Source organism: Macrotis lagotis, chromosome 8 (genome assembly GCF_037893015.1).
Source record: "Macrotis lagotis isolate mMagLag1 chromosome 8, bilby.v1.9.chrom.fasta, whole genome shotgun sequence".
In the NCBI taxonomy this organism is placed as follows: Eukaryota; Metazoa; Chordata; class Mammalia; order Peramelemorphia; family Peramelidae; genus Macrotis; species Macrotis lagotis.
Genome location: NC_133665.1, coordinates 38,370,638 through 38,396,841, shown reverse-complemented (window position 1 = coordinate 38,396,841; position 26,204 = coordinate 38,370,638). Strand labels below are relative to the sequence as shown.

Below are 26,204 nucleotides of genomic sequence, written 5' to 3'. Positions count from 1 at the left end.
GAAGTACAACCAGTATTTGTGCAATTGGATTTAATTACACTTCCTGAAGGAGGTTCATTCAATCAAAATGTCTATGTCAAAAATCTTGCATTTGGTAATAGAGATTGAGGAAAGCCAACAGTTTCTCTACTGACAGGCTCATAAAATAAAATAAAAAGGAGAATTATTAAAATCATTAGAGTCATCATGATAATTAAAGGATAGGTTAAAATAATGCAAAGCTAATCATTTTCCTTATTATGCTTTCCTTAAATCTATACAAGCTTTCAGTATTTGCAAAATTCACAAAAAGTGCACATGACAAAGAATTAGAAAATGAGTTTCAGGACTAGATTACTACCTGAAAATGACGCTTTGTAAGTCAAAGGGGTATTCAATGATCCCTGTGGTGGGGACTCGAACTCTAAGGACATCTTGTTGAGTAGGCAAATAGGCAGGATCTGCTACACGGTCCAAGTCGTTAAGATAGCTACAGATGGGAAGAAACAATAGTAATATCAGTGACACCATAATACCAAATTCCATTAAGGAAAAGGATGGGAAAAGACAAGGATGAGAGAAAAGAAAGAAAGAAGAGAGAAATTAGAAGAAAGAAGGGATATTTGATAGGTAGAAAGGTAAGACTAAATTTTCAGCTACTAGGAGGTTTTATATATATATATATATATATATATATATATATATATATACATATATGTGTGTGTGTATGCACACATAAACACACACACACACACACACACACACACAGAATTTGTAATTACCCAGGTTTCCTAAGTCGTCTTCTTCATCTTGTCACCTTTGGACTATTTCATTACTCATTAGGACAAATCCAGATTTGATTCAAGGAGGGGGCAAAACAGGAAATTAAAATGAAATCACCCCACTTCTCTACTTGTTAGCAGCTCTGGTAGGAGGTTGGGATGCAGAAGAGGATAAAGCTAAAGTGTTTTTTGGATTATGTGTGAATTTCATCTGTAAATGTTATTTTCATCACTGATTGTCAAAGATGATAGAATTGAATAAATGTAAGGTAGTCTATTTGCAGGGTTTTGGAGTAATTTCCTTTAGATAAACCTTAGCTTCTCAAAAAAGTTTACAAATCCTTAATTCAGTATTGTCCAGTGTCAAAGTCACTCAAAATATAAAATCAGATACTTAAGAAAGTACATTGCTAATATGAGCTTCTTAGGGTAACAGTTAATATGCTAGGGCACTGTAAAAATCAATAATTTCCTGTTTGAGAGCAAGATACATCATATACTGGAATTCATTTGATTCCGTGATACCTCCGTACTTCTTCTATATACTCCATAGTGAACTATTACATACATTTGTTAAAAATGACTGAAAATTAATTGTATTTGGGAGTGTTTATAGAGTTGTTATAACTGGAGGTATTTGAAGGAGGTACAAAACATGAATTGGAAATGACTATTCTGCATGGTTCCCAAGTCACTCTAAAATTAATGTAATTTCCTCAGCTCCTGGGGAGAATAGAATGACGTCTTTAGATTTTCTTATTCTTCTTGACTACACTATTTTCCTCCCAGGGATTCTGGATGGGGGCTCGAAAATTTTAAGATTCATAATTTTAAAATACTTATCTCACTTAGGAAATCACAAATAAGCCTTAAACCAAACACAGAATGGTAAAAACAAATAAATTCCAGCGATTTGAAATTTAGAAAAAAAAAATCACAAATCCTTTCAAGTTATGTAAATAAAATACATAAATAATATCAATAAACATACTATGGAAGTTGAACTGTCATAAAAAGAATTTTTATTCTCTATTCAGAAATGTTATTTTCGCATAGTTTTTATATCTATCAGATTGCATGTTTGGGGATAAGTAGTGGAGAGAAGTCCATAAATACTCTTCAGTTTTCTACTATTAAATCACAAAGTATTAAGAATCCATCAAATCAAAGAATCTTAGGATTGGAAGAGACCTTAAAGATCATCCTCATTAGAAGGTCTTAAGTCTTACAGTTGAAAACAGGGCCCTGGCAATCCCTAAATCCAATACTCTCATTTTATGGATGAGAAATAAATGCCCAGAGAAATTAAGCAACTTGCTCAACTAAAGTGACAGCAATATTGTATTTAAAAACAATCCTAGAAACAGAACCATGTCTTTTTTTTTGCCCACGAGGCTTAGAAATTTCAAAAGTTTTCTATTAAAACATTTCACTAACTTTCTGACCAACCCGTCTTTTAAAGGATTGAATGAATTTCTAATAATAAAGGAATAAGATGACCTCGGATTTCATTCACACAGAGAAATCTAAGATATGAAAGCCCCCTCTACTAACTCAGACTTCTCTACAACTTATAACCCCAAGGAGTTGCTTAGAATACTTAAGAGATTAAGTGACTCAACCAGGGTCGAACAACTAGTATGTATCAGGGTAGGACTTGAACTATGGTATTTTGCTCCATGATCAACTTTAGCCACTAATACAGGTGTTTCTCTGATTATAAAGGAGAAAGAAAATGAAATATACTGTTTAGCAACAGCATTTTTTTAAAAGGATAAATTATAGAGAAGGTACCTTATTGTGGTAAAGAATCATCAAGGGGATGGATCCAAATTTCCCTAAATCGATGAAATCACAGGTCCATTCTCTAATCCTGATTCTTCTAAGGAACCATTCAATTACTTTATCCAGGCAGCTAATTATTATTTTTTTGCTCTAACTTCATGTAACTGTTACATAATATAATAGTTTATATACTTCCCTGACTTTTAAGAAATAACCACATAATATCTTTAAAAAATATGAAAGCAAGTGGAAATTCCAAATTGGGAGGTAGTAGGATATGGGAGAGGAGAGAGTGCAGAAGATGGGGGAAAGAAATGCTTTGGGATTGGAACACTGAACTCTGTCTCAGAATGTGGTCTTTATGTGTTGATAGATATAACCAAAAAACAGTATTTGACTTTTAGGATTATCCAAAATGAATGAAACAGGTTCCCTTTAAGCTAAAAAAAAAAAATCAATCAATCATCAAACATTTATTAAGTACCAAATAGCATCTGGGCACTTTACTAAGCTTGGTACACCGGGAATGGAGAAAGAAGTAAAAGACAGTTCCTGACCTCAAGAAGCTTATCTTTTGATTCCTATGTCTGAGTAGCTGGAGTTTTCCTCACATGCCACACTTAAAAACTGAACATAAAAATATGAAGCACAGCAATTATTTCAGAAAAGTTTTCTAGTTTATCATTTGTTGATTTTACTTCAAAAAGCATTAGATGAATATCCATTTTGAACTCAGAGCTCCATATATTCAGTTATATGTTACATGAAAAAATAACTTCCAAATTACCCTTGGATAAATAACTTTGAAATAATGCTGTAAAGCTTTCGCTGGAATCTATTTGCTTGATTGGATGACCCATGGTTACCCTCTTAACTCATTACTTTGGGAATTACTCTAACATATGGAATGTTAAGGTTTTTTTGTTTGTTTGTTTTGTTTTTTAGGTTTTTGCAAGGCAAATGGGGTTAAGTGGCTTGCCTAAGGCCACACAGCTGGGTAATTATTAAGTGTCTGAGACCTTATTTGAACCCAGGTACTCCTGACTCCAGGGCCAGTGCTTTATCCACTGTGCCACCTAGCCACCCCGATGTAGCCGCCCTGATGTTAAGTTTTTTGAAAGCCAGGATTTTTTTTGTGTTAAGATAAAAATTGACATTATTTTCTTTCTTTTTAAAAACAAATGTTTTATTGATTTGAAAAAAAAAACCTTTGTCACTCCTCAACACTCTGTCTTCCTCTCCCTGCTCTCAATGAAATTCATTCTTGTAACAAAAAAGTACAGTTAAATATGACATATTGTTATATGACAATGTATATAGCTCATTCTGCAGGTAGAGTATTGCTTAAAGAAAGGAAGCAAGTTTTGCTGAGTCCTTTGAAATAAAAATTGATTATTGCATTAATGAGGGTTCTAATATATTTAATGTTGCTTTTCCTGATATTCTTTTGGACACTGTAAATTGTTCTTGTGCTTCACTTCACTCTACACACATTCAGTGCACTGACTCAGTTTCACAAAGACTTTTGTGGATTCATATAGTACCCTTTGATACTCCTAACAACTAGACAGCTGTGCATGAGACTTATATAGGGAAAAACACCTGAAGTGGGAAATCATTTTATCATACCTAAGTCTAGGAATCTTGATCAATCTCACTCTCAATTCAGTAAGAGAAGACACATTCCTAAGGAACAAACTTAGATGGATTCTATATATACATGGTACCTAAGTTTAGTTTCTGACTTAAAATAAATAGTAATGCCTATCTATAAATCTAAAGTCATGATATAGGTCATCAATAGTCTGAAAGGCTTCAAAATATAAAAGATCAACTTAGAAGAAACCAAATTTTTTTCTTCCCTCTCTCAGAAAGGTGGGAGAGGTAGGTGACAGTTTGACCTATGAAATACTGAAAAACATTCAAATTTGATAAAGTTCAACTCTCCTGGTCTTCTAATAGTGCTATGGTATTTTGAGAATATCCTAAACAAATGTGTGATTATGGTCATAACATCCTTCAAAGAATTTCTGACTTTATACTCAAAGGATCAGCAATTTTGCCAGTAGAGGGAACTCAATATAAGAACTATTTCATCAAGATAAATGTCCATTTATAAGTAAACTGTTTAGTTCTAAGGAGTCAAAATGGTTTGCCTAGAATCATATAACTAATAAATGTCAGAGATGGGACAAATATCTTTCAGACTTCAAAGTCACCATTCACTTATCTAAACCAAATCACTGTGGTGCTAAATGAACTTAATAACCCTTTTAAGAATTAAATAAACAGTTGGTAAAAATAGCCAAGATGATAAATCTTTGATGAAGTAAACCTAAATGAAATAATTAATAAATAATCAAATTAAATATATTTTATTTTGGTTTGATATTTTAGTGCCTTCTATAAGCCCTTAGAAAGTCTCACACATATTTTTGCCTCAACAGGATGATGGTCACACTAAGTGTTTTCAGATATAGTACAACTAAATGTACATAGGGAAGGAAAGAAATTTACTATTTAAAATTAGATTCCAGTCCAACATGCCAAACAAAAACATCTCCAAACTCTAGTTACATAACAGTCTACACTGCTAAAATCCAAAGGGTTCCTTTCACATTACCTCATCACAAGATTTCTTTGTGGTGGTGAAAACAACCCAGAAATATGCCAGAGTGGTTTACAAATTCACTCTGGGGTTGAATTGTCCTGATTGATGAGGGAGTTACCACACTCACCTAACCCACTCTATCTAGACAGGAATTTAGGCCCATTCATGTATTTTACCTCATCTTACTGCCACACACAACACACACATGCACACACACACACACACACACACACACACACACACACACACAGACAATATCTTGATCTGGGAACAGTAAAAATCAATACTTTCCAAAGGCTTAAACAAGGCACTAAAATACTAAACCAAAATAAAATATATTTAATTTTTATCATTTGTTAATTAATTTACATTTACTTCATTAAAGATTTAGTATCTTGGCTATATTACCAACTGTATATTTAATTCTTATAGAGGTTATTAAATTCATATAGCAGTACAGTGATTTAGTTTAGACAATGTGACCTTGTAGTGTGAAAGCTATTTGTCAAATCTCTGACATTTATTAGTCATGTGAATCTGGGCAAACCCATTTGATTCCCTAGAACTAATCAACTTAGTTATAGATGAGCATTTATCTTGGTGAAATAGTTCTTATATCAAGAGTTCCCTCTACTGACAAAATTGCTGATCATCTAAATATTTGAGTCAGAGATTCTTTGAAGGATGTTATGACTTTATATTAAAAAAAAAACTATTGTCACTCTAAGGGGAATGACAATCCATCCACGATCAGCTTCTCTCATAATTCCTGTGATCAAAGAGAAAGGAGTTTTGTTCTGCCTACCATTTTACCATATATATTGCTTTCTACCATTAAAATGTTAGCTTCTGAGAGGACAGTCTCACATTAGTATTTCCATTTTCAACACCTAACATAGTTCAAAGTACATAGTAAGCACTTAATGTCTTTTTTAAAAATTCATTCAAGGATATTATAGTTTATTTAGGATTACAATTTGGTTTTTTGGTAATTCACAAACTGAATAATAATATCAACAGATAACCAAGAGCTGATTCTTTCCCAAGCTTAATACAAGTTGAAATTTTCCTATTTTACAATGTGTCCATTAGTGCTTAACACAGTGCTCTAGTATATTTGTTTGTTGTTGATTCTGTGAACCCATTTGGGGTTTTCTTGACAAAGATGCTTAAGCGGTTTCTTATTTCTCCTCTCCATGTCATTTTAAAGATGAGAAAACTGAGACAAACAGGGTTAAGTAGCTTGCCTAGGCTCACAAAGCTAGTAAATGTCTGAGGCATCTTTTAACTAAGCACGCTAACTCCTGTGTCACCTAAATGCCCTGTGAGGCAAGTACTTAAAAGTTAGCTGATTGACTTGTCACAGTAGGGTAAGCATTAACAGTTCTTCATAAGCAAGAACCTCTCCATTGAACTTTCTTCACTCCATCTTTGTACTTTTTTTTAGAGAAACAGAGAACTCCTATGTGTAGAATGAACTTTATTACTGTCTCTCTAGGAGAGAGATAAAATGTATATAGTTCATGTTCTTTTTTTTCTATTTTACTTACATCATTTATTCAAGTTTTCAAAAAGAACTGACTTGTCTTTTAATGACAATTCATAGCAAAATTATGCTCTCATTTCATTTAGGGACAAATCCAAATCCAAATTCCCAACAATAAATTGTTTGCAGCTCATGTACACAACAGATCCTACTCCACTGGAGATACAAGAAAGAGCAAGTGTATCTGTTTCATTTGTCATATTCAGATGAAATGTACAGGAGTTACAATCTCTTAACCTTATTGTACTTGTTCATTGTTTTGTAAGCAATGAACAAAATAAAGACAGGCTGTCATGGGGGAGAAGGAAGAAAGATAGCATAGATTATTCCATTCATTTAACCTTTAAAAAAATCACACAGGTTTGAACAAATTTATATCATAGAGTAAATTCACAAAGTTAATTATAGCTATAATTTGTTTTGTAAAAATGATTCCTGTGGCTGCTGAGGTCATTCTCAGGGGGTTGCTATGGTGACAGGCACAAGGTACATTACCAAGGCGATGTATGTGTAACAAATGGCTGGCAGAAGCTCTCTCTTGACGTCAGGAAATGATGGCTAACTTAGTATATGTGAGACTTATATTACTAAGATAACTGTTATCCTTATGATCAATGTCAGAATAAAGAAGCCTTGAAACTTAGTAAAAAAAAAAATCTCTTCAGCATAAAATATCACCCAATACTGCTTTAAAAAGTCACAATTCTTTATTTTTAAAAAGTTGAAGGAAGTATGATAGTTGTTTATTGTTAAAGGATAGGATGAGACAACCTCTGAGGCCTTTCCAATTTAAAGATTTTATGATTCTAGAATGGCATGTTAGAATTAGAATTCATAGATCTCCCTTTTCACAGTGTTAAGTAACAATCTGTGTAAACAACAGTGTAAAACGGCAATGTAGACCTGTTATCTACCTGTCTTTATGCAATGGTCTTTCATGCTGTTGTTTTGCCTTGACTGTGAGAGTAAGTACTAAAATACTATCAAGAAAAATTATGTAAATGTTATATAATAACAGGGTAGAGTCAGAGAGACGGATGGCCAAGTTCATCATGTAACAGATGTAAACAAAAGACACCCTGTGTTGTCCATTAATATCCTTACAACAGAGTCAGAGGAAGGTCACTAGCATATGAAGTAGATGCAAAGTAAAGGACTTATGGGAAGACATGAGCAACACTGACTCAAGATGAGAAGGTATGGATAGATTTGCTTACTTCAATGCCTGTCATACAATGATGATGATGAAAACTATTAATATTTATACAGCATATACTATGTGCTTAGCACTTAATAATTATCATTTCACTTGATCCATAGGAGTGTTATTGTCCCCTTTTCATATATGAGGAAACTGAGACAAATAGAGATTACATGATTTGCCCAGGCCAGAGAATTAATAAGTGACTGGATTTGGATTTGGACTCAAGTCTTACTGACTTCAGTCCCAAAGCCCTATCCACTCACTGGACCACCTAACTGTCCTTACAAAGTAAATGATTAATAAATATTTATTGACTGATTGTGATCTACAGCATTGCAAACCATATCCACTAAAGTTGAAGAAAACGATTTTACTGATTCCAAAAGAAAACATAATAATAGTAATAACATTATATGATGCTTTTGAGTGTGCTAAGTACTTTGATACAGATAATTTTAATTAATCCTCACAATGATTCTGTACTAGAGGCATTATTGCCATTTTAAAGTGCTTTGCTCAAAGTTATACTTTGTTGATATTCTGTTTTCTCTTGTGTCTGATTTTTTTGTGACCCCATTGGGGTTTTCTTGGCAAAGATTATGGGAGTACTTTTTCATTTCCTTCTCATGTTCATTTTACAGATGAGAAAACTGAGGCAAACAAGGTTAAGTGAGTTGCCCAGGGTCACACAGCTAATAAGTACTTATCTAGGGTCAAATTTGAATTCAGGAATTCTTCCAGACTCCACGTCCAGTACTTTATGCACTATGGTGCCACCTAGCTCTGCCCCAAAGGTACATAGCTGGTGTGAAAAGGGGGTATTACTTGGGCTTTAGTAACTAGAACATTTCATCTACAATGATATCTAATAGGTGGAAAAGTAAACTGAAAAGAGAAGTCCTGTTATCAAGTTTCATGTAGGTTGTTTCCTGATTTTCTTTGAATCTAGTTCACATGAACATATTAACCAGTATTTTTCAGGGAACAGAGTCAAATTCTCTCTGTTACTACAGAAAATGATGCAGAAGAATTCTAATCTGCAAATCAATTTCTGAATGATATCTTTAAAAGGAGAAAATATCACCTTAGTATTTTCCAGTGAAAAGGAATAAACTTAGGAGGTCCAATATAATCAGTCCATAGATTTTCAAATTTACTTTTATTTTTCTGAGCAACAGAGGTAACTAAAGTAGTGCAGTGGATAGAGTACTGGGTTGGCAGTCAGAAATACTCAACTTCCTGTATTCAAATTGGGCTTCGGGCACCATACTTATTGACCCTGGTCAAGTGACTTAACCAGATTTGTCTCAATTTCCTCATTTGTAAAATGAACTGAAGAAGGAAAAGGCAAACCACTCCAGTCTTCAACTCAAATCTTTCTGACTTCAGTCCTAAAGCTCTATCCACTGGAACACCTAACTGTCCTTACAAAATAAGTGATTAATAACTATTTATTGACTGATTGTGAATCTTGGCAGTATTTCTGCCAAGAAAACCTCAAATGGGGTCAAGCAGAGTTGAACATGACTGAAAAAGACTGGAAACAGAGAAGCAATAATGGGGCTTTATTGAGAATCTACTAAAATTCCAAATGCTTTGGAAACAAAGACTTTCTTAAAGTCTGTTTGTCCTGATATTATAGAACTTGACAGTTTAAACCACAAAGGCTGTATCCGATTCAGAATTGGTAGGTTAGAAAGATAAACAAGAAAAAACCTAGATTTCTTAAAAGAAATTTTTTTAAAGAGCGAAAGAAATAGAAATGTAAGACTAATATTGGTAAGTAAAATACATTGTATTACAGCTGGGATTTTAAAAAATCTATTTAAGAAATTAGGCATATAAACTTCAGTCATGAAACCAAAAAGGGGAAAAGCATCTGTAGGTGGCATGAGGAAAAAGAAATCTTTAATAACATTAGATAAAAAACTTACTCATCATAAAAAAGATAAATAGAACAGATTCTGAGGCCACAGAAAGAACATAATCCAACATATGGAGAAATTCTGTAGCACCTGGACCTCCTGGAGGGGTATTACCTCCAATATAGCATCCACTTTTATATTAACATCACTAGAATAGTATAAAGATGAAGATATGAGATAGTTAAGGATTCTGTCAAGCTTTTCACACCTTCATTACTGAAAAGAAGGTTACAGAAACTAGGTTTGTTTCACATTAAAAAAAATTAAGAGGAGGCCTCATTGTGGTAGGAATATCCTTAAGGGAATTAAAAAGCTAGATCACTCTATGAGGCTTTAGGAGTCATTATCAAAAGCAGGGAAGCCAAGGAGAGAGAGCAGAAATGCAGTGATTTTTGAGAAACTATCTTTACATAAACTGACTGAGGGACCAAAAGGGGTCAATTGGAAACGCGGGAAGATAACTGTTTCAAAAATCTATTTACATATTTTGTAGGCAAGTCATTCAGTGGAATAAAACAGCCACTAGAAAAGGAAGAGGTATGTATAAAGAGGTCTGTCCCCTGCCTGCCTCATGCCTTACATATCTAAGCCTGTTTGTTGATGGTTTCCAAATCCTTCATTCTTGTTTGATGTGATTGATCCCTGTTTGCTGAGAGGCAACATAGTACTTGCTTTTATCTAGCAGGTTAGTCAAAAAAAGGAAAATCAATACGAATATGTTTATCTCATATAAGGAGAAAATACATTTTGTGGAACCGAAACAATTTTTCAATTCTTTCCATTAATACTAAATAACCCAGTGATGGTAGAATTTAACTTTCATAATAAATATTTTTTCACTTATTAAAAAATATTGTTTTAAATATAAAAAGTGGGAGGTAAAAAAGAGGATGTAATAGGCTATAATTCTTTTGCTTATGTAGCTAGGAGGTACAGTGAATAGCGTTGAATCTTAAGTCAGGAAGACCTGATTTCAAAAATGACTAAGACCTTGGGCTAGTCCTTTACGTCAACTTTCTCAAATATAAAATGGGAAAATAGTAGAATCTACCTTTCAGGTCTGTTGTGAGGATCAAATTTGGTTATTTAATTAATCAATATGCTTTTATTATGAGGAAATGTTATATGAGGAAATAACAGATACACATAAATGCAAAATAAATACATGATAAATGGGAGCAGAGTAGGTATACATAGCTGAGGGATGAGAAAAGGTCTTAGGCAGAAGGTGGTACCTGAAGGTAGGATTCTAGACTGCCAAGGTAAGGAGGGAAAGCACTCTAAGAATGAGGAAATCCTGTATAAAGGTATGAAGAAAGAACATGTATGAGTGCTGTAACAGTAACTGGGCCACTGTAGTAATGGGTTCAAAAGCTAGAAGGGCAGGTTAGAGTATGATTACAAAGAGCTTTAAATGGTAAGCAGTGAATGTAATAGGAAGGCACCAGAGGTTTTTGAACAAGGAGTGATATGATCACATCTATATCTTATGAATGTCATAAATTAGGAGCTGTGTGTTGACAAAGATTCAATTAATTGTGACTTAGTAAATTGTGACTCTAAAACTGACTCCAAGAAGAGTACCTATCCACAAAATTTGTTTTTGATTTTTATTGTAAAAAAATTAAAAGAAAAATTATACAGGTTGTTTTCCCTAGGCCTGAAATGAACTTCCTCATTTCTTTCTCTTAGAATCCCTAATGGGGTTCAGTGGAAAAAGTGCTGTGCTTAGTCAGGCAGACTTATCTTCCTGAATTCGAATGTGACCTTAGACACTAGTTATGTGACTCTGGCAAGACATTTAACTCTGTCTCATTTCTTCATCTGAAAAATGAACTGGATTAGGAAATAACAAACCAATCCAATAGTTTTTTGCCAAGAAAACACCAAATGGGGTCACAATGGGTCAGACACAGAAGAAAACAATGAACAAAACAACCACAAACAATTCCTAATGGTCTTTAAAGTTCAACTCAAGTATCACCTCCTAAATGAGATCCTTTAGAAAATTATCTTCAATTGTTAATATCACATCCAATTACTTTTTACCTACTTTTTTATATATTTGCTTACATGCTTTATTTCCTTCCAGTAGAATGTAAGCCTTTGAGGCAAAAAAATATATATATTTGAGTGAGTCTAAGCATATTGAACAAGTGCAAAGTCAAAACTGGAGATGTAAATCGAAGCTGGACAATTGAATGGATCAAAAGTACCACTCCCTATAGAGTGACTATAAAGAGAGCATAGTTTAAGGCTGTCCTATGGTTAGGGAGTTCAAAAAGGAAATGAAATCAGCAATTAAGACACACAGCAAGGAGGAAGAGAGACAAGAGAACCAGATGGATGCTGTGTCATAGAGACCAAGGGTTCAGGGCAGAGGCCAGCCAACTTAGTTCAAATTTTAAAAATGAACAGTTGTCTAAGGAACTTGTCTTTTCAATTTTAAGGAACTAAATAAAATTGTAGAGAATAGCTACTGATCGAGACTTAACATCTAATAGAAAGAGTACATAAAAATGAGAATACTCATATAAGCAAATATTTTACCACTCAGAGTTGTAATCAAATAAGAATTCTCTGAATTTTGCTCCACATCCTGTATTATGGGTGCTCAGTATATTCATAGACACTATTGTTATTTAGTCATTTCAATCATGTCCAAATTTTTGTGATCCCATTTAGAATTTTTTTAGCAAAGATATTGGAATAGTTTGCCATTTTCTTCACCAGCTCATTTTACAGATGAAGAATCCTGAAGTAAGCAGGGTTAAATGACTTGCCCAAGGATCAGCTAGTAGGTGTTTGAGGTTAGAAAAGTCAGGTCTTCCTGACTCTAGGCTCAATCACTGTCATAACAATTTCATTGGGTATTTTAAAAGTTGGGGGGGGGACCCTACATATTTATTTATTGAAGACCCACCATGTAGCAGACCCTGTGGAAGATCCTACCAAGCACACAATGAAAAGTCAGATATTGTAGGTTCCAAACCTTTTTATTATCCCCCCTCACACCTCCCATGGCTCACTTCTCACCCTCTCATTGAAAAAGCTTCCATTATACTTCACTGAAAAAAATGTAGGACATTTTCTAAGAGGTCCCTCTTCTACCTTCCATCTAATCCCTTATCATCAAGATTCTTTCTGCTATCATCTCCTGCTCCAGAATCATCTCATATGAAGAAGTAACCCTACTCTTTATCAAGGTTAATCTCTCTTCATGCAAAAGGATGTCATTCTATCCCATTTTCTCCAGCAAATTTCCCCCTCTACCATAATTACTCTTACTTCTCTTAAATCTTTCCTCATCTACGGGCTGACCATACCCATATCCCCTCCATCCTTTAAAAAAAAACCTACACTTGCTCTATCCATCTCTACTATCATCCTAGATCTCTCTTCCTTTTTTCTGTTAAACTGTTTGAGAAGCCTTGAGAAAGTCTATATTAGCTGCCTCCATTTCCTTTCCTTTCACTCTCTTCACGATTTAAGTTTGGCTTCCAAATTATCATTCAAATGGAACTGCTTTATCCAAAATTATTAATAATCTCTTAATTGGCAAATCTAAAGACCTTTTAAAAATCTTCATCCTTGACTTCTCTGTAGGCTTTTATACTCCTGATCAACTTCTTCTTGATACTGTCTTCTCTATAGTTTTTTTGTGACACTGCTTTTACCCTGTTTCACCTGATAACCTTTACCCTACCTGTCTAATCACTCCTTCATTACCTTTCCTGGATTTTTATTTTGATCATGCCCACTAACAGGATTCAATCTTTGGACCTCTTCTCTTTTCCTTCTTGCCAAAGGCAGAGGATAAAGTACTAAGCCCAGAGTCAAGACCTAAATTCAAATTTTGTCTTAGATATTGCCTATGTGACCTTAAAAAAGTTGTTTAACTTGTTTGCCTAAGTTTCCCAAATATAAGTGGGGATAATAATGGCATCTATATCGCATATTCTTTGGAAAGTTCAAATAAGATATTTGCAAAAAAACTGTTTAGCATAAAGTGTGTGAGACAGTAGATTTTATGTAAATGCTTCTTCTCTCTCCTATAATAGATCTGATCAATTACTATGGATTAAATTATCATCTTTATGTTAATTATTCTCAAATCTCCTATCCAGCTCTAACCTCTCTGCTGATTTTTAGATTTGTATCTCCATTTGCCTATTGAGACATGTCAGACTGGATGTTCCATAAAAATCTCAATCTTAACATATTAAAATTAAACTCATTAACTTTCCTAACATAGACTCTCCTCTTCTAGTGAAGGCATCACTCTCTGCTCAGGCATCTATGCTCTCTCTCAGGCATCCTCACTCTCTCTCACCATCCCCAAATGCAATCTCTTCTACTGCAAAGTTCTATTGATCCTACCTTCCTAACATCTCTTGAACTCTCTTCCCTCTGCTGACACTGACACAAACCTGGTATTGGCCATCATCCATTCCTGCTATTCTAATAGTGTTTTTATTGCTCTCCCTGACTCAAGTTTTTCCCCACTACAGTCAAAATCAATATTTTTAATGCTCAAATTTGACCATGTCACTCCTCTACTTATTAAACTCCAGTGGCTCTCATCTTTAGGATCAAGTATGAAATCCTCCATTTGACATTCTAAGTCCATCAAAAATCTGGCCTCTTCTTACTTTTCCATTTTTGCTACACCCTAGTCATCCCCAAATGTTTACTTGTGATCCTGTGACATGAGGCTTTTTCTCACACAATATACCTCATACATTCCCCAAGCCTGGAATTCTCTACCTCCTTATTTCAACTTCCTAGATTCCCAGTTTCCATGAAGTCTCAGCTAAAACTCCACTTTCCACAAAAAAGACTACTATGATTCCCCTAAATTCTAATGCCTTCCCTCTGTTGATTATCTTAAAATTAATTGTATATACCTTGTTTATATATACTGATTTGCATATTGTCTCCCCACATATGTGTTCCTTGAAAGTAAGATTTTTTTTTTGGTCTTTCTTAGTATTCCCATATAATATTTGTCCTTCATTTTTGAAGGTAAGCACAACATCATGGAGGTAATGCCATGACAAATAAATGCACTGAATTAGAATGAGGGGGATCCTATGCTAAGTCACCAGCCTCACTTTATCCTCCAATAGGTCCAATGACCAGTTATAAATCAGGATGACTGGAGATGGCCCTGGATGTGAGGCAATCAGGTTTACGTGAATTGCCCAAGTGGCTAATAAGTGGCAAGTGTAGAAGTCAGATTCAACTTCAGTGACTTTTAAATGACTTTAGTGACATATGAGTGACTTGCCCAAGGTCACATAGCTAGGCAATTATTAAGTGTCTGAGGCCAAATTTGAACTCAGGTCCTCTTGACTCCAGGGCCATTACTCTATTCACTGTGCCACCTAAATGCACCAGAAGCTTTATGTTTTACTCAGACTCAAACCCAAGTATTTTGACTTCTCCTTTTCAGGGTTTTTTCCCATTATACCATTAATAAATTTAAAGGAAAGACAGGATAGGAGGAGACTCAAAGGGTGAGCATTCCTGGAAAAAAAAAGGGAAGACTAATGGGCAAAAACGGGAAGTTCATTGACTACTTTCTTTAAAAAATATCTAATGAAATACTATAATTTAAAAAATTAGAGAGTTATAAAAATTATACAACAGAATTTACTCGTGAGAGTACTCTGGATCTCCCCCAATTTCTTTTATTTTGTCTATTCTCAATCTCTACCAACTCCAAATATATATTTCAAAGAGAAGCATCAGGAGAAAATAGTTTCAACAAGTATTTGCAAGTGCCAGATTCAGAAAATAAAGAAGTAGTTATACTGATAAGAAATAACTGTCATCATTAAATAATTTGCTGATTATACTGAAACCACTTTAAAAGTCATGATTGGAAATAGGAGATGATATGACTGTTCAAAAAAACACAGACACATACCAAAAAAATCTGCCAAGAATATTCTCCCTAGAAGACCTCTGGCAACTGTCACCTCTGCATTAGAATCATGCATTAATTTGCTGGCCACAGTGTGCTGTCTCCTTACAGTATAATGCTCCAAGAATGGAGGCACAAGCCTACTGCCAAGTTGTAAGCATATGGCAATTCAATTGAATGAAAGCAAATCCAAGTGTTTCCCCATTATCTTTTTTCCCCCAGGGAAGCCAGGATAGTGGATGAGGCACTGGTCTTGAAGATAGGAGATTGGGTTTAATTCTTAGCTTATGCACTTGCTATGTGATTTTGAATAAGCAACATGCTCAATCTCACTTTTATCAGTTGTAATGTGGGTTTAAAAATATCTCTATTCTCTACTTCACAAATGTTATGAAGAGAAGTGTTTTGTAAACATTAAATGCTATATATCAAGGTGAGTTGTCGAGAGGCAGCATGAGGTAGTGAATTGAGAGCCGGGTTGGGAAACAGGGAAGACCCAATTCATTCAAATTCTACCACTGACAAATAGTGACCATGAGACTACTGACAAATCATTTAATTTGTTAATACTTTAGGAATTTAAGAGTAGAAGTTGTTGAGAAGATGCCATCCTACACTGGTAGGGGGCGTTTCCTACATCAGTAAAGTAAGAGGTTCAATCTGGTCCTATCAAAGTTAGCTATGATTATTCTTTTCTGACAACATAAGAACAAATTGTTTTATATTTTTACCATTTTGTTCTCCTATAGTAACTGGTAAAAGATTATAAAGCATATTTAAGGATAAAAACTTTTTTCAACTAGACCAGAATGAAAGAATAAATACACTATATCAAGAGCAGTTAGGTGGTGCAGTGGTTAGAGCACCAGCTCTGGAGTTAGGAGGACCTGAGTTCAAATCTAAACTCAGACACTTAATAATTACCTAGCTGTGTGACCTTGGGCAAGTCACTTAACCCCACTACCTTGCAAAAATTAAAAAAAATTTAAAAAAATAAGTACATAAGTACACCACATCTGTTACTCATCTGGATTCTCCATGGAAAACAAATATACAATTTGAAACTTTTGATTTATAAGTACAAATCTAGAATCATTCTTAGAAAATGATTTGTATGGCTAGTCAAAGAATGGATAAAAATAGTCAAAATTTTATCCAAATTAAAAAAGCAATAGTGTTAGTGTTTTCTTTATACAATGACAGAGAGATATATTAATCCTGGCTATTTTGGGTTTAGATAAGTATTACTAATTCACTCTGTTGTTGTTCAGTCTTTTCAAGTCATGTCCAACTCTTCATGACCCCATTTGGGGTTTTCTTAGCAAGATGCTAGAGTGGTTTGCCATTTCCTTCTCTAGCTCATTTTACAGATGAGGAAACTGAGGTAAAAAGAGTGAAGTGACCTGCTCAGGGTCACATAGCTTGAATCTGAGGCCAATCTGGACTCATGAAGAAATGTTTTCCTGATTTCAGGCCCAGCACTCTATACACTTTATTACTTAACTGCCTCATTCTACTTTTGGATAGCTCTAATTACAAAGCTGTTTGATTTTTCTATACAAAAGCTAGTCCATATGCATTCACAGAGCTATGAGCAACAGACCCTCACCATCTCTTAGCAGGATTATTTAAATAGTCATCTAACTAGTCTCCCAACCTCAAGTCTCTCCCTCCTCCAATCCATTCTCCACTGAGTGGTCAGAGTGATTTTCCTAAAGCTCAGGTTTAATCATATGACTGCTATCCTCATAAACTCCATGAGTTCCTTATCACCTCCTGTATGAAATATAAAACCCTCTTTTTTGGCATTTAAAGTTGTTTACAACTTAATCCCTTTCCACCTTTCCAATTTTATTATACCTTATTCCACACAAAGTATATACAAATGAGGCCACTGAAAAGGTCTTCATACTCTTCCTCATTTGTGGAATTCTTATTTCCTGATTCTTTATTTTTTTCCTATGGTTATCCAGTATAAATAAAATGCTCCTGCTCCTCATCTCTTAATTTCCTCCAAGAGTCAACTCAAATCCCACTGTCTGCAGGAAGCCTTTTCTAGTCTCTTGCAATGATAATGTCTTCTGTCTATCCTTACACAATACATACAGGGTACCCCCAAAAATCTTAGTGCTTTTAGAAGCTTATAAATGTATATATCTTATAATGTACAATTCCCTTGTCATCTCTTCCATTAGAATGTAAGGTCCTTGAAGAATAGAACAATGTTTTTATATTTCTTTGTATTTCTAGGGCTTAGTATAATGTCTGGAGCATATTAAGTGATTAATAAAGCTTGCAGATTAACTGAGCTACTAACTTATCTTATAAAGAACTACATTATAAAGTTACTTTAATCAAAAGATGATCCCATACAATGGACCTTGAGATCAGTATGTTTTATGATGGCACTTCAGTGTTTTGGCTAAAAGGGCATCCTGATAAACTTTGAAAGAGTAAAAATAAATCAAATAAGGCTCAAATCAAGTGAGAAATGTTTAGTCAATCTTCTCCATGTCATCTGAATATGACAAATGGTTTGATTTGATCCTAAGTTAGGGTGTACTATACTATCCACTGTATATTCACATCTGGAATCACTGTTTTTGAATTTCATCATGGCTACAATGTCTTGTTATATTTGATGTTGAAACTGTATTTCACTATCCACAATCTCTACTGTCATAGGTTTAGGATAGGCTGATTCATAACCATATGGAATTTGCAAGGGTCTGAGATGCAGCTAAGGAACAGCAGGAAACTTGCTGATTCCTGTCCTAGACTTTCTTCTATCATATACAGAATTCTAAGTACTTAAGCAAAAAAAAGAGAGAATCTGGATCATTTGTTATCTTAAGGCAAACAACAACACAGTGTTTATTTATATAGTGGGGATTAAAAAAATGACTACAGGGGACAGTTAGGTTGTGCAGTGGATAGAGCACTGGTCTAGGAGTCAGGAGTACCTGAGTTCAAATCTGACCTCAGACACTGAATAATTACCTAGCTGTGTGGCCTTGGGCAAGCCACTTCTATCATATACAGAATTCTAAGTACTTAAGCAAAAAAAAGAGAGAATCTGGATCATTTGTTATCTTAAGGCAAACAACAACACAGTGTTTATTTATATAGTGGGGATTAAAAAAATGACTACAGGGGATAGCTAGGTTGTGCAGTGGATAGAGCACTGGTCTAGGAGTCAGGAGTACCTGAGTTCAAATCTGACCTCAGACACTGAATAATTACCCAGCTGTGTGGCCTTGGGCAAGCCACTTAACCCCATTGCCTTGCCCCCCAAAAAAAACTAAAAGAAAAAAATGTCTATACCATGAGGTTTCTAAATACAAATGTTCCCGACAAGATGCCTGACATGAGTGTCTCCTGGCTAATGTCACATACTTACTTCTGTTGATGTAGACAGTGAACTCATTAGAAAAGATTCTTCAGAATATTAAAGCAGATGATGAACCCCAACAAAATTTAAACCAACTGCTGCCTCTTTTGAACTCTTATTAATAAAAATCTTTAGACTTTCTTCATGCTAATATTGAGAAACTAAATGAGGGTTTCTAAGTTTCCAAGAAATTTTCCAGAATTTCAATTGTCTGTGTGTGTGTGTGTGTGTGTATTTTCCAAGAACAACCAAAGGTTAATACTATTCTCCAATTTATATGGCACCACTTATTTAATTAGTCAATTTTCTTTCACCTACTCTTAGACCATTTCACACCTTTATTATTAGAAAGTGGAAAATCAAAGCAAGAATAGAAGAAGTTCAAGTCAGTTTACTTTTCTTCTTACAAATCACCCCAGAAAAGGCTTTTCAGGAAAGAAAGTTGAAAATATAAGTCAAATGAAGTTTCTTGAATATCTGTAGACTTTAATATCTCCAATATTAATATGATTAACTGAGACTTCAACAAATTTGGATACAGCTTTAGAATTCCTAACTACAAGCTTACTGATTCCTCCCTCATCCCCTGATTATAAACTATATTAAAATTTTTCTTTAAACCCTATGCACACAAAAAGCCCTCTGACAGACAACTTTGACAAATAGGGTACAATGATTTTCAAGTACATGTTCAGGGTAATAATAAAGACCTAAGCAGATAAAGATTTATACTTTAATTTTTAAAATTCCACCAAACCTTGGAAGTTAAACAGATTCTTCAAGAGGGTCATATACATCATTCTGAAATCATATAGCTTGTCAATAGTTTTAGAAATGAATTGTCTATGTATATATTCCTTTTGTGTTAATTGAGTATTTTATATTCACTGGAGGTACTTATGATCCAAGGAATGACCAGCTAAGAGAGGTTTAACTCTGGCTTTCTTGAGATGAAAAAAAATCAGAATGATAGTTTAATTATCTTATTCAACATTTATACTAATCAATTCATTCTACTTTAATTTTCCAGCCATCTTATTGGCTAATTCAGATGATAAAGAAATTATAAAGAAATCGAATGTCACAGTGACTAGACCCTAATTTGATTCTATTACACTTAGTTGAACATGGTTGCCAACCTGAGGGATGCTGAATGATACTTCAGAGAAATTGACCCTGACTGCAGGAGGACTTTGCATGAAATTAGTTCCCAATTAGTAACTACATTTTAATTTTTTTTTTTTTAGTTTTAAGAAATATATAAGAAACCCCAAGTAAAGTAAAATTGGAAGGAGTAATATATAAAAAGATTGCATTTTTATAAAAGGAATAAAAAACATAATAGTAGTTTTTTAATGCAAAGAAACTCATTTTCATATGATCATTTGCTTGGTATTTGCAATGAATGATCTGTAAGAAACATGACCTGTAGCCTGGTTCTCATTATCCAAGCCAGCTATTCCAGCATCTGCTGTGAAAGCATTTCAGAAACACATGGAACATGGCTATATAAGAAAGAATCCAAGAAACCACAGACTCAAGCCGTATGCTAGAGAAGACAATATGCCTTCTACTTTTCTCTTTTGAGAAAACACTGAAAAGGAAGAAATAAAATATCTCACGATTAGAATTTATATAGTGGAAGAAGGTCTAGGACAGGAATCAGCAGTAGGAAAAATTTATGTCCAATTTAATTCTGTAATGTCCAGAAAAGGCAATGTAGTATAGAAGACAGAGCTGGCCTAAGACTTGGGTTCAAGTCCTAGCTGATATTTAGTCATTTAGTGCTCTCTAGTCAATGCTCTGTCAGTGCTCTGAGATTATTTCAAAAAATGATAAAGATAATAATGATATAGTTAGCATTTGCATGGCAATTTAAAGTTTGTAAAATGCTTTACTAATCCTATCATATTTGGTCCTCACAACAACTTGTGAGATAGCTGAACTAGCAGGCATTATTATTACTATTATTATTGTATTACAGATAAGGAAACTGAGGCAGGCTGAGATTTAAGTGCTCAGAGTCACACAAGCTAGTAAATGTTAAGACCAGATATGAAATGGATCTTTCTGAGGGAGTCAAGAATTCACTAAAGGTATAGTATTCTAATTACAGTACTGCCTAGCAGTCTAATTTTAATACCCAGAAAAGTGGGCATAGGGGGTGATGAGCTCAGATGGAGACAAGCTTTGTAAATCTTTTGTTTGCTTTGTTAAGGTAATCTTCCTTCTTCCTTTATTATCTAATTTAGGCCACACCCAAGGGCCTGACCTTCAACCTGATTTGAATTGCATTGTCTTCTGGTGGGCTGGCCAGGAAGCTCAGACTCTGGAAACAACCAGCACCACCCAAAAGAGATCCCTCCCCACAAAGCAAAATCTCCAATGTGGGAATTGGGTCACTCCCAGGTAACCAGTCCTCCCAAGGACTCTGGGAGAATTTAAACAGATCAAGGAAGGTGCTCCCTCTCTGAACTTCCAGACTCCTGCTTGAAAATCCTGGTCAACTAGCTTGACCAATACAATCAACAACCCATGTGGCCTTTTCTTTAAACACTTCTTAACTTTTCTATCACCTTTCTTATGTGTTGTAACTTCTTTTAATAAATCTCTATCTTCTTTCCAAAACCTGTATTCCCAAGTCTGAGTCGTGACTCATCACAGGGCAGTTATTGAACTCAAGAAACAACCAGCAGCTACAATTTCATAATAGTTGATCTTTATTGATGGAGATTTCCTTATCAGAAATTACTACTTACACTGGTAAATTCTGGACACATCTAGGAGAAGGGAGGAGAGGAAGTGCAGGTAGCATTTTTTTTTTTTTGAGGTTGGGATTTGTACTAGTCATTTAATCCATGTAGGAAACCATTGGTATAAAAAATCCTTTCATTGATACAAAGCAAGAATTCATGTGTATCATTTTAGAGACTTAGTCTTAAGGAATTGCCGGGGTCACTGAGAAGTTAAATGATTTGTTTGTGGGCATCTAGCCAGTGTGTGTCAGCAACTGGAATTGCATCAAGACTTTCCTGATTCCATAGCTGGGGCTCTCTACACACTATACCCAGCAATGCTATAGCTATCTTCCTTTATCCTGCATTGGCATGATTTCCAGATGGTGGCTTTCACAGTATCAGAAGGTTATTACCTGATAGACCTTTCCTCTCCTTACAGGGAGGGTCAAGAGCCCATAATTTTCAATCAATTCCTTGGACACACTACCAGGGCATCCCTGAGATAATTGAGAGTCCACCACTAGTAGACTGTGGTGGTGGCTACCAGGTTCTCAATGAGAACCATCTAAAAAGTGCCAACCCTAAAACATACAATCTCTAGTGTATGACTGTAGTTTCCTTAGGAAGAAGTCCCTAAACCTAGTGAGCACTTACCTCATTTTTGGTGTAGTCATCTGATTCCCAGAAACAAAAACTTCCAAAGGAGAAGAAGGTTAGAGATGAACAAGCAAAGTGGAGAGTAAGAAAGACAGGGAAGAAACAAAACACAAGCAAGAAGGGTAAATGGGTAGGAGAGAAAAGATGAGGGCTAGAAGAGAAGGGAATAAAGGATCCCATAACAGGCCCCATCACAACAGAGTGGAAAGTGGAAAGTCATGTTAGAAGGTTGAGCAGCAAGTAGGACCAAGATTATATGAAGTGAGGATAGTGGTGGGGTGAGAGGTAGAGAAGAAATCATGATGAATATGAGTCCAGTATCATGATTAGGGAATGTAATAGAACATGATGAAGTTATGAGAAAGCAGAGAAAGGCTAAAGGGAACAGGCAACAAGAGTATGAGGAAATGGAAGTTTAAACAAATAATGGTAGAGGCGAAATTATTGCAAAGATGTCAGGAGAAAAGGAAAATGGAGGACAATATCAGGGTAAAAATGGAGAAAGGCTATGAAGTGAATGAAATGAGCAACATAGGCATTCTAGGGAGGATATAAAATATTTTCATCACAAAAGACATGTGGGCTAAACACTAGGTCAGAACATGATAAGCTCTTATGAGTATTCCATTTCATATTCCAAGATTTTTCAAATCAAGCTTTCACATTGCATTATAAGAAATACTTTAGTCAAAAGATACTGTTGTAGATTACCAGATGACCTATATAGATATTAAGAATTAAATTAAAAGAGAACCAAATATGTAAGTAGGGAACTCTACCATGTGTATCCAGGGACATATTTCTGAGTACACTGCACAGCTTGTACCAAAACTACTAATTTGAGATTCCACAGAATATTTTCCACTTGTGCCTTTGTTTGTATAGACCCAAATCAAATGAAAATTCAAAAAAAATTGCTTTACATGATTAACAAAGACCCAAATCTGGCTAAGTTAGGGGTTAGGGAGGGGGAATCCATTTTGAGGCCTGACTGAACTGTTGTTTACATTCGGCACATTAGCCAGACATAATTACCAAGTCTTCACTTCCCTTTCTGCTAAACAGACACAGAAGAGGTAACAAATAGATCTCTCTAGGAAGCAAATCATTCTCAGTGCATACTATTTTCTTTGACAGCTCACAAAATAATTCAGGAATACAGGTATAATTAGACTTGCACACAATGCTCATGCAAAAGAAAACCTGCCAATCAACATGATGCTGCCATCAAAAAAAAAGCAGTAGTTTCTATCTGTGACAGTGAGAGATAGGGTAGTCTGAAATATTTTTCAGGATGCTATATAATCAAGTTTGTTTTTGGTTTGCTGTTTTTGAATGCATGTAGGTGTTTTGTAGCATATGAACAAGACAACAAATCTCTACTGAAAATTATTATTATTATTATTATTATTATTATTATTATGCTATTTCAACATCATAATGGAATGTGTATTTGGGAAGAAAGGAGGATGCCATTATATTCTTCTATTCCTCAGGTTTTATTGGAATCAATCAATAAGTTGCCTACTGTGTGCCAGGCATTATATTAATACAAATTAAATGGATGAAAGAATTTCTCCTTGCAATGAGCTTCTTCATAATGTAGCCCAGACTATATTTGAATAAAATTTTATGTTCACAGATTCGATTTTGAAGTTTGAATTGAATGGAATGTGTAACAGTAGAAGTTCCATGCTACAGCAAAGGGAAATGTTATCCCAGCAAACATCTAAATGAAGTAGAGAGAAATAGCCAAGATATCCTCATGGCATATACTCACTATTTGGTTGAATCAGATAATTGATATTCTCGTCTTCTATCATAACACTCTTGGATTCCAGGATCATTCCATAAACTCTTTATAGCATCTACGTATGGATTCTCAAAAGCAGACACCTTCTCCACATCAACTTCTCGAACTAACTGTGCGTGGGCCTGTTTCCAAAAAAAGAAAGCAACTTCAATCTTTTAGTCAACTAAAAAAAAATCATCTTTGATTTGCAATTATATTTTACTTATTGGCTACATCTTCCTTCATAAAATGGAGAAAATTTTTAAATTTCTTTATTTAGATCTTTTTTTGAAATGTTAGGTTTTGAAATATAAATATAACCCAGTTTCCAGTTTTTCCCTGAGAGTAATCCTAGTTGAAGACCAAGTTATGTTCAAACCTTCATGAAAATGCTAACTACTTGTCATCTAAGTATCCCAAACTTGGTGTAGTTAATATTATTAAAGGGATGGGAGGGGGGAGCAAGTAGAGAATGAGAAGTAGAGACTTTATTATTTATTCATGTTAATAAATTTCTACTTGGATCAACTAACCATACATTAAATTAACTAGCATTCCCTGCCTTCCTCCTGCCATGTTCTAATTTCAAAAGATAGGGAAAAAATCAACTTGTTAAATCACATATTGAGATTTCTTTTTTTAGAGTAATATTTCCAACAACTTTTAGCTATATCCTAAGGTCAGTACATACTGAAACAAATATCCTGTACCTGCAATATTCTGTAATAAACAATGAAATTCAGAGAATCTATGCTGAAATATTACAAGATCATCAATTTAATTCAACAGTTCAACTCAGTTTCCTCAGCAGTGAAATGGGGATAATATTGAAACTTTTCTCACAGGATAGATGGGAGGATTAAATGAGGTAAAGTGTAAAGTATTTACCATAGTATCTGGCACATAGGAAGTACTGCATAAATGTTAGCCAATAACATTAGTAATTGTACTCATAATGGCAAGAGTAATAGTAGTAGTAATAGTAATGGCAATAGTAGTTCTGCAGTACTTGTAATAGTAGTAGTTGTTGTAGTAGTAATTCAATTGAATGAACATTTAAGAGACTCCCATGTCAAAGGATTAATCTTCTTGCTAGAAATAGAAGAAAAAAATGAAACATTTTTCTTCAATAGGTTTAAATTCTTTTGGGAGAATGAAATGAGTTACATGGTTTAGTGGAAAAGCATTGGTTTTGAATTATGGTTCTCTGTCACATACTACTTGGGAGAACTTGGGTAAGTCCTTTAACTTCTCTGAGACTTGGTTTCCTTATTTGTCAAATGAGTGTGGTTGAACTAGATGACCCCTTTCTAGCTCTAAATCTAAGATCATATAAAAATATGAAATAATAAAACAGCAATAATTTCAGCAGGGAGAGAACATGAACATCCTGGGTGGAGGAGATCAAGGAAGCCTTCATGATTGAGTCAAGGTTAAAGTGAGGAAAGCATACATTCCAGGAATAAAAGGATGGTTTATGCAACTGCCTAGCACCCCAAGGAAAGGGAATAATTAGTGCATTTTGAATAGTATGAAGGGGACTAACTTATGATATGGATGGAAAGGTCAATTAGAGATGGATTGTGGAAGACCTTAAATGCTATACTGAGGAATTCTTATAGTTCAGTTTTAAACTTTAACTACTTAACTAGATTCAAATGACTCTGACTTTAGAGACCTCTGTATGTTGCCCTAGAACTAGTTGAACAGTTAATGAGCATTCAATAAGAACCATTTTTGTGCCAGACACTGAAGGAAAGGCTGGAGATACAAAGAAAAGTCAGAACAAAGTAAAGCCTCTTGAGAAGCTCATATGTGAACAGGGGAAACGATGTGCACCCAAAAAAATACAACAAAAGTATACT

The 26,204-nt window shown here is 34.7% G+C and overlaps 1 protein-coding gene and 1 long non-coding RNA gene across 6 annotated transcripts in view; one reads left to right on the top strand and one right to left on the bottom strand.

Moving 5' to 3' along the window:
• Positions 1-82: 82 nt before the first annotated feature.
• Positions 83-26,204, bottom strand: part of LOC141495407 (guanine nucleotide-binding protein G(q) subunit alpha) — a 302,819-nt gene continuing 276,697 nt past the window's right edge. Inside the window, exons 3-4 of the mRNA XM_074196701.1 lie at positions 24,328-24,482; positions 83-469 (exon numbers count right to left, since the gene is read on the bottom strand). Of these exons, the coding sequence (XP_074052802.1) occupies positions 337-469; positions 24,328-24,482 (288 nt within the window). The 3' untranslated portion in view covers positions 83-336. The remainder of the gene's footprint in view (positions 470-24,327; positions 24,483-26,204) is intronic.
• Positions 7,224-26,204, top strand: part of LOC141495408 (uncharacterized) — a 156,255-nt gene continuing 137,274 nt past the window's right edge. The window contains exons 1-2 of one of the 5 annotated variants that reach the window (XR_012470767.1): positions 7,224-7,275; positions 7,813-7,900. This is a non-coding gene — a long non-coding RNA (uncharacterized LOC141495408). Of the gene's footprint in view, positions 7,276-7,387; positions 7,669-7,812; positions 7,901-26,204 lie in introns of those variants that run through there. The other 4 variants (XR_012470764.1, XR_012470765.1, XR_012470763.1 and 1 more) reach the window with 4 other exon arrangements.